Consider the following 9933-nt stretch of genomic DNA (forward strand, 5'->3'; position numbering starts at 1 on the left):
TGTATTGTGCTTACAGTGCAGGTGAAGGAAACAAAGTGCTGACCAGATACCACCTGTGCCACCTTGCAATGGATTCATTGCCCCTTCCCACCCCTCTGCACACCTACTTCGTGAACCAGAGAAGCATTCATAGGTCCCAGTTGTACAAACCAAAGAAATACAGAAACAGTCACGTAAGGCACATGTTGAAGGAACTGGGCACATCTAGGCACTCGGGTTTATTAGCTCCAACACATGGACAGCTGAGTTGCTCAGACCAGAAGGTCCTTGTAATGCTTGTGTCCCATCTCTGTGGGTGGTCAGGTGCTATTTGTCACCACGTGGCCATGTATGTAGAGTGTGTCTAAGACCAGAGCAGGCACGTGGTCTCCCATCCACCCTCTGGCACTGCAGAGTTTCACCAAGAGGAGTCACATCAGCCTACCTTCAGGCAGCAGGTGTCCATGGTTACACAGAAGGTGGCCAAGTCAGAGACACTGAAGCATTCATGAATGTATTGTGAAGGCAGTAATAATAATAATAATAAAAAAGTGTAGTCTTGCATGTGGTCTAGCAAAACCTTCCCAACACAACTTTTACAGTTAGCAGTGAAACACACAACGCTTTAATACCACCCTGGTAGTGCTCCAAAATCCTTAAAGATATTCTGGCATAAGGGCGAGTTCAGTTCTTCTTTAAGCAATTATACACCAAAGGATGTTTTGCTTCCAGTAGGTAAATGGACTTCTTCATAAATTATTTTGAGATAAGGGAACTTCATAGGTAAAAACCAGTATTCCAAGTTGTAGAAGAGGTAAAACTGACCATTCAAGATGACACGATCAATTATTTTAAAAAGATCCACAAAAAACTCTCTGACTGTCCGATGAGGTTTGAAGGGATAGTAGAAGTCTCTTATAGCTGCTGCCAATGTCTTGTTTCCTTGTGGTCCAAAAATAGATGTTTCATTTCCCAAATAAATTGGTTCTCCACTGAATAAAATTATGCTGGTATAGTTTGTTTGTATCTTCCTAAATACAGCCCCTAAGTCAGCAAGCTTCTGGTATGTTCTAAGTATAAATTTAGAGCATTCGTAAGAGTCAAACCACACTATTGATTGTTTGTCGGGACTTGCTTGAACTGTCCAGGTCTCATAGTAAATGCCAGTCTCATTGTCGTATTTCACCCATTTTGCCATTTCATTAAACATAGTTCCTATAAGAGATAAAAATAAGTACTACAGAGACAAGGTAACAAATACATGACTCAAAATATTTTTCATCTATTTTAAGGTTCGCCTCCCTTCCCTGCAAAAGTTCACCTAAAACATTACCTAGCCGTACAAAGACACAAGGCTTAGGTTGGAGGGAGAAGTGATACCCCACTGAATAAACTGTATTTACATGTAAGTTATTTAAACTGTAACTTCTTTTTCTGCCCCATTTCCCACTACTATGCCAGAACATCCAAACGTCAGGGAACCATGACACTTCTCGTTTTGTTTTAGCCATGTAGACAAACAGGGCAGGTAGTACAATCTACAAGAGATGCTGACAAAGTGCTCACCAGTGCAACAGGTGTTTCTGCACTTCCTCAAATTTTAACTAAATTCAGCAATTTGGGGCAGAAGTTTTTGTGCCCCTCCACACAAGAAACCTTAAGCTGAGACACCCTGTTGTTTCAGCAGCTCCTCAGCTAGCAAAGGTGAACTAAGCCAAATGATATGAGTGGGACATGAAGACCAGTAAACTTAAAGACCTTGTGGATTATTTTTTTTATTTAGAATACATGCTTGGAGTGTTCTGGTGATTTCACAACTGGAATGAGGAAGACATCTCTAACTCGCCCATCCCTGTGGTAGCTCCAGGCATGTGATGTATCTGTCTCTCCAAAACAGAGCTGAAGCACAGGACTAATCATAGAATGGTTTAGGTTGGAAGGGACCTTGAAGATCGAGTTCCAACCCCCCTGCCATAGGCAGGGACACCTCCCACTAGACCAGGTTGCTCAAACCCCATCCAGCCTGGTCTTAAACAGCTAAAGGGATGGGGCATCCACAACCTCTCTGGGCAACCTGTTGCAGTGCCTTACCACCCTCAGAGTGAAAAATTTCTTCCTAATATCTAATCTAAATGTACCCTCTTCCAGTTTGAAGCCATTCCCCTTCATCCTATCGGGGGATAGTAATATAAAATTTTGATAGTAAAATCAATTTTTATTTACAGTCAGATTCTTGTTATTTCTGAAACAGTCTTAACTGAATAGTGCTTTTAATGGAGAACGTCTCTGGGCAACCTGTTCCAGTGCCTCACCACCCTCATATCTAATATCTAATCTAAATCTCCCTTCTTCCAGTTCGAAGCTATTACGCCTCATCCTATCACTACATGCCCTAGTAAAAAGTTCTTCCCCAGCTCTCCTGTAGGCCCCCTTTAGGTACTGGAAGGCCACAATCAGGTCTCCCTGGAGCCTTTTCTTCTCCAGGCTCAATCTTCCTTCTTTTTTTTTCCATAATCCTAGCACCGCACCTCAGCCTAGCCCTTCCTGCCCTCTCTTTCCACGGGCCACAGGGTACAACTATCTATGACTCAAATCTGTCTAGCACCTTGCATTCATAGCACAGCCAAATTTTGCACATTCTTTTTGTGTGATACATCAGAAGACAGTCAGATGACAGCTTGCAATCATGACAGCATTCCAAGCCACGACCTCTCTTTAGCTGCCAGTGTCACTGCTGTGGGTACAGTAACTGGGCTTGGTAGCTGCTGAAAGATAGGCAAGACTGTTGCAAGCAGTTACCTCGCAGTTCAGGGGCGGCAGACATCACGCAGATCTGTGTCACTAACGCCACCCTGCACACAACAACCAGCCTCTCGCATTAAGTCTAAATTCACTGCAACGTTGCATTCCTCAAGACCAATTAAGAGCACTGTATGCCACACATCTCCCTCCAAAACAAACTGCAAAGGTCAGATTGCTGGGTCTACTCTTCATCAGAGAGTAAACAAATCTCATGCTTACCCTAAGGTAAGGCACATGCGCAAGCTACTACCTCAGAGTAACTAAAGGTCTGCACATTCACCTCCTAGGCTACCCCACTATAACTGTTCTTCACACTTCAGAGCTTTTGGGCTTCACAGTAAACATTAGTAATCATTCTGTTCAGTGAATGTGTTGGATACGTTCTTTTTTAATTGCCCATGACTTGGTTTAATAAACCAACAAGTCATTTAAATCTGTATCAGGAACTGTAGTTACTATACACTGTCGATGGGCTTGAAGCTCCCCTTTATCTTCTCTAATTTCTACCAGATTAGCTTCCTAGTGTGTATTCTGCAAGGCATGTTATTAAAAAGCATTTTTCCTAACAAGACCAAGATGTACTTAATATGAAGTTCTGGCCTTAACATCTTAAATTAAACAAAAATATTACAGGTTAATGCATGGTTCCATGATAATCTGTTGGAAGATGCCTAGACAGTCAAAAATCAGACTTTGGATGTTCCTGCTCTATTTCCACAAAAGAAGCATGCCCTTAAGTAACATTAACCTGGCTGATGGGCTTCAAAAGAAAATGAAAATGCCTCATTGTGGTCTCTGACACTGCTGACAAACAGCTCCGTAGGATCTCGCAAGGACAAAGAGGGTGCAGCTGTCTCATGCATTAAAGCCCCCTCCCGCGAGATGAGATGCTTTTTGCCTGCTCTCTGAAGGAAGCAAGTTCAGCTCAGGATGCTGTCCATCTGCGCTTGCACCCATTCACCTTCTTCCATGGGAACTTTCAGATTCCTAGTCAAATTCAGATAATTCAAAACTCTCACAGATGCTACCTTCCTGAAAGTTTCATGGAAACAGAAAGCGAGAGGGACAAGGAGGACCGCAACACTGCCTCTGCAAGGCACCAGCATAACCTCACCCTTCTTAGGCACCAAATAATCCACATGGGCAGGAAGCATTACAAGTTCCACAACCGTATGAAAATATTTAACTTGTTATTCATACAAGAGAATCCAACCATATCAGGCGTCAAAGACTTCAGTCATGAGCTATAAACTCATAGGAAAGCAGCTCGGCTTACTTCATTGCTTAAAGAACAGCCTAGAATTTCTTAGCAGCACTGGGTAGGTTATCTACAGACTGAGTCCAGCAAAGCTGCTAAAGGTGGAAGCGGGCAGACATAAAGCATCACATCACACCAGCTGTAACTGACTCCCCATTGTGCCTTGTACGAGAGTCAGTGGGTTTGGTCACACAAAATGCAACTCTAAGTCCTCAGGGGACTCTGTTTATAAGTCATTCACTGTATTTCTAGTAATCAACCAGATTTATTTAAATGATCTTTTTGTTTTAGAATTTCAGTGTTCATTATATACCAGGAAGCTATTCTGGTGATCATCCACACATTTATAGCTATAAATCCTGGTTTTGTTCTATTACACCCAACAGAGGACTGGGGATATTTGCACAGTTTTTATAACACATAATGGGGGAGATGCAAATAGAAATTAATATTTTTTATATTTTTGAGATTATTTCTAAATATGCCTTATTTGTTTGCTCAGTAATGTACACATATTCACCAGTTTTTCTATCTCAGCAGTCATCTCCCACTTCACAATAGAAGGCTTTGTTTTGGTGAAGCCATGTGAAAAGAGTCCATAATGATTCTGTATAAGCTGTTTTGCTATTTTTACACTCAAGAGACTCAAGTGTTTTTGCGCAGCAACACCAAATGACTCTCATTTAACAACTCTTCAGTGTGTGTTGTTCAGAAGGCAGCAGTCTCATACCACTTTGCATTAAAGAAAGTGCAGAGATAGTTATTATGGTTTGAAATTAGCATCAGTGACTAACATTGTGAATAACCTACAAAACATAAATTAAAAGATGCTGCTTTACATGACGACAAGGCTGACTCTGTATTTTATGATATTAGCACCGTCCAAAGCATCTGAAACCTACCTGATATTGTGGTCATGAGAACTAAAGTTCCATTTTCCTTCCAGTGTGCATCATCTATTCCTTCATAAAAGCAGGCAGCTCCCTGGTTACACCAGAATGGTGCGTCCATGCCAGGTCGGAGATGTGGAAATGTGCAGTTCCCAAGCTGGAAGAGCTCATACCACTCCATTGTGTAGTTCTTGCCTGTCAGAGAGCTCTTGAAACCCACAGCATCATGCATAATTTTCTGGAAAAGCAGAAAAAAAGCCCCCAAAGCCAAAATTTTAACAAAAAAACCCACTTTGGCTTGACCTGTACAGAAGATAAGACACTTGTGAGCTGTTGTGTAACAGAGTGAGAAGAGGGGAAGGGGCTCCTATAACATCTTGGATTCAGTAGCACTGATGCATAACATACTAGGTTGTATCACACACATACTGTTATCACAGAGTCACATTGTCTCAGCGCTTGTATATCCATCCATTGTAAATTATGTTATTTGGAGGCAGATACACAGTGGGAGCTCACCATCAAAACTCAAGCTTACTTTTGAATCCTTAACCTCACAGGGGTATCAAAGAAATAAAGAGCAGAACTGAGTTACCAAAACCAGATCTTAGTAAGGAAAGACACAAAAGGAATGAGATATTTATTTTAAAAGCTGTATAGTAAATAAATAAATTGAACCTTAGTTTAACAACTGAGATAATGATATTTGATGCTATTTCCATTTTTGACTCTGTGTGCTTGGTTTTGATGTTGCTATTTCATGTTCACTAGTATTTCTTGATTCATTAAGGATCGTGCTTTGAAGCTTAATTATGCTACTGCTATAGCTATAAATATTACTAGAGTTGAGATTCATTCATATTTGCATGACTCCATGAATGGAGACTTTAATTCAATACTGATCGTAACATTAAAGAAACAACCCTAAAAGCAACCAACTCCCTATGATCCACCATTCTGACCAGCTTTCTGACAGATATCCATGTTCATGCAAATACAAAATTTTTTAACAACAGAAAAGTTATTACACTAAGCGAGCATTTCATAGAATCATAGAATTGCTGAGGTTGGAAGGGACCTTTAAGATCATCGAGTCCAACCATTAACCTACCCTGACAAAAACCACTTCTAAACCATGTCCCTAAGTACCACATCTACCCTTTTTTTAAACACCTCCAAGGATGGTAAATCCACCACCTCCCTGGGCAGCCTATTCCAATGTTTGATAACCCTTTCAGTGAAAAAGTGTTTCCTAATATTCAATCTAAACCTCCCCTGACATAACTTGAACCCATTTCCTCTCGTCCTGTCACTTGTCACCAGGGAGAAGAGGTCAGCCCCCACCTCTCTACAGCCTCCTTTCAGGTAGTTGTAGAGGGTGATAAGGTCTCCCCTCAGCCTTCTCTTCTCCAGTTCCCTCAGTCGTTCCTCATAAGATTTGTCGTCCAGACCCCTCACCAGCTTTGTAGCCCTTCTCTGGACGTGCTCCAACACCTCAATGTCCTTCTTGTACTGAGGGGCCCAAAACTAAATGCAGTATTCGAGGTGGGGCCTCACCAGTGCCGAGTATAGGGGGATGATCACTTCCCTAGTCTTGCTCACCACACTATTCCTGATACAGGCCAGGATGCTGTTGGCCTTCTTGGCCACCTGGGCACACTGCCAGCTCATATTCAGCCGGCTGTCCACCAACGCCCCCAGGACATAAGGGGACAAATAAATGTATTTTCTTGATGCAGTGCTAGTGCAGAAAAAAAGACACCCAAAATGTAATGGTGTGTTAATATAAAACACTCCCAATGCGCAGCTCCATGAGGGAACACATTCAAAGCCACCAGCAGTGCTGATCACGCTCTTTTCTTTAGCTGAGTTAAATTCTGTAACTTTGTTTGAAACTGTCCTGGTTTGAGGTAAAACAGAACCAATTTTGTTCAGTACCTTCGCTTCTTAGCTGGGCCTCTTCTAACTACTGAAATTAACTGCATATTGTGCAGACAATGTTCACTCTCTCAGAGTGATAAGACCAATTGTTTATAGCTGATGCCCAGGCATGGTATGCAGAGAGGCTCTTGCTTATACTTATTGCTATCCCACCCAAGGCCAACCAACTTTGTTATTTGCCCCGTTGGAGGGTCGGAAGCGGAAAAGCATAGTGGGGTCCCACCTGCAGGGAGGAGCGGACAGGACAGGTGACCCAAAACTGACCAACAGGGTATTCCATCCCATCTGCCTCACGCTCAGTATAAAAGCTGAGGGATCAAAGGGTCACGGGCTCTTCCTTCAATGGCCGACGTCTGAGGAGGACTCTGTTTGTCTGCCTGTGATCCCAATCCTGACTCCAGATCCGGAATCCAGTTCCCGTCCGTCACTGAGTCCAGCCTGGGACTGCCCCAGTGCCAGCCGGTGACGTGATTGTCATCTCGGGAGCTTGATACGGTTTTGTATATATTTTTCATTATTTCTTTTTATTTTATTATTAATATTTCATTAAAGTAGTTTAGTTTCTTCTAAACTCGTAAGTCTCTTTTTCCTCCTCTGCCTCTCTCTTTGTAGAGGGGTAGAGGGGAGCATCTGTCGGTCCCGTCTGGGGTCCCTCGGGTCCCCAGTGGTGGATTTGGCCTAAACCACGACAGAAACTTACAGTTCTTTGGGTATCCTCCCTATACGTAGCCTAGCCTGTGTGTTTCAGTACTCTTCCATACAAGCATATCCCAGCCTTACAGCTCCCATTCTTGACACCTGCTGTTGAGTTCATCTGAATTTGCCTCTAACTTTGTTAAACAAAACCACCACCTTACCAAATGTCCTAGTAGGTCCCCATATTTGAATTCCCATACTGGAGCCTGTAATCGATACACTTCAATGACATCCTCTTCTTTCATAACTGGAATGTCAGAGCCAGTGGGACAGAAGGTGTAACGAGCTTGGCAGTAAGGATCAGTTTTTGGACGGTAATCAAAGCGCCTGTGTTGAGAAAGAGAAGCACACAGAATGATAAGTACAGCTTCACAGCTGGAGTAACTGCCTCATGGCTTCCTAAGGATCTCAGTGGGAGAGCTCAAGTGTGCAGCCACCCCCAAAGAGACAGATTCTGTGATCCAGACGCTGCAACATTTGGAGTACACAAGTTCATAAGGCTGCCAGTGTGCATGTCAGCAGACACAGGACTTACGGACTCAGCACTTGCAAATGCAAGTCATGTTGTACACAGTGCTGATAGCTAAGGAGTGGGCATGATGTAGATTACAAAGGGTGACATACTCAACAAAATCACAGACACATAGATGCTGCGTAGAGGGTGGTTTGAGAGCTGCCTCAAAAACATTCTCCCAGCAGTTTCTCTACACAGGGATTCACCAGTTTGCACCAGGAAACTATTCTATAGTATTAGCTTCCCAGATGGAGTTGTTTTAACTCTAGAATATTGCCAATATCAGAAAGAAATATTCTATTCCTCTATTAGATAGAGGCCTAAAAACCTACGATCACCATTTCCATTCATCATTCCTATTAAACCTCAAAAACTGAAGACCAAATCTGCTTACATATCACACTATGTACAAACAGTAAAAACCTTTCTGACAAGTCTTCTTTTCCCAATTTTCTTCAAATTCACTCACTGTATTTTACTTAAAACAAGGTTTCTATATTCCTTTTACCAAGACGGACTGGTGTACACAGCTTGCCCAGAGCACAGCCCGAGAGTCTAAACACACTTAGTTGCCCAGGGCTATTGAATGGTACAAATACCACAGCTATGAGATGACTCAGGGACACAGGACTTCCTGAGCCATAGTACGGCCAGTGGACGACTTCTCTAAGCTTGCTGGGTACTTCATCATGTCTGCCTCTGTTTTGTCCAGAGGCGGGGGGGGGAAGAAATAAAAAAAAAAAAAAAAAAAAAAGAGTATGGCTGGAAAAAGAACATACAGAAAACAGACTTACGCCAGCCACATATTTAAGATCTGTTTCTAAACTCCACATCTTAAATTTTCAATTTCCCCTCCCACTGCACCTTGCATGTGACAAGAAGGTGACAAGCACGTTAAGATGCATTAAAACACCATGTTTCTGACTGTCTCACGCCGACAGGCTTGTACTCCCAATTTTGACCACCCCGAGACCCAGCCTTGCAACTACTGAACTTGCTGGAAAACCCCCAAGGACCCGTGACTGCCAAGATCGACTCCTTCAGGCATCACCTGATACAAACTGAACTGCTAGGAATTACACAACAGGCTTTCAAAACTTCAGCCGCGCACTAGACAGCAGTTAAACTATAACACCTCCCTTCACAAGCAGCAAGCCCACACAAAACACAGAGGTATTTTGTGCAGAGCCTGAAGAGGCTCATTTCTCTCCCGAAGAGGCTCGTTTCCTCAGCGTAACCGAAGCCGCAGCTACTCGCTTCAGCAGAAGGCAGGAACACGCGCTCTTCTGCTTTCCCCACCAGCACCAGGCCTTCTGGAGCTGAGGCGGCAAACAGAACTTTATACCATTTCAACGAAAGTATGAAGTAAACCTAAATCTAAAAAATTAAAACAAATCGTAGCCTGACTTCCCTATTGCAACATTTTTGCTAAAACAGAAATTAAAGGAGCATCTTTAGAGCAAGGGCTGCAGAGCCAGCACAGCTGTAGGCCAGGGATGGGACACCCGTTCCCTCACACTTGTGAGGTAAATACACCCAATACCGCATAAATGACACATACCCCCGTGATTAAAAAGGGGGAGCTATTCACAGTCTTTTTATTCTAAAATTTAAACAAAACAAACGGGAAGCTGACGGGTCGAGGAGAAGGAGGAGGAGGAGGAGGAGGAGGAGGAGGGAGAAAGAAAGAGAAGGAGGAGGAGGGAAAAGAAGGAGGAGGAGGCAGCAGTTAGGCGCAGGCAGCCGGGCCCAGCCAGAACGCGCCTCTCCCTGGCTCTGGCCGCAGCCGGACCCCTCCCCTCCTCACTCACCTGTAAGGCACCGGCCACCGCCGCTGCGGGGAGCGGAGCCCC

The 9933-nt window shown here is 43.4% G+C and overlaps 1 protein-coding gene across 1 annotated transcript in view; it reads right to left on the minus strand.

Annotated features, from left to right (window-relative positions):
• Window positions 1–9933, minus strand: part of CLN5 (CLN5 intracellular trafficking protein) — a gene marked incomplete at its 5' end in the record, with an annotated part of 10492 nt that continues 559 nt past the window's right edge. The window contains 3 exons of the mRNA XM_082496403.1: window positions 1–1194; window positions 4942–5167; window positions 7728–7893. Of these exons, the coding sequence (XP_082352529.1) occupies window positions 683–1194; window positions 4942–5167; window positions 7728–7893 (904 nt within the window). The 3' untranslated portion in view covers window positions 1–682. The remainder of the gene's footprint in view (window positions 1195–4941; window positions 5168–7727; window positions 7894–9933) is intronic.

Source organism: Vanellus vanellus (assembly GCF_965231255.1).
Source record: "Vanellus vanellus genome assembly, chromosome: 1".
In the NCBI taxonomy this organism is placed as follows: Eukaryota; Metazoa; Chordata; class Aves; order Charadriiformes; family Charadriidae; genus Vanellus; species Vanellus vanellus.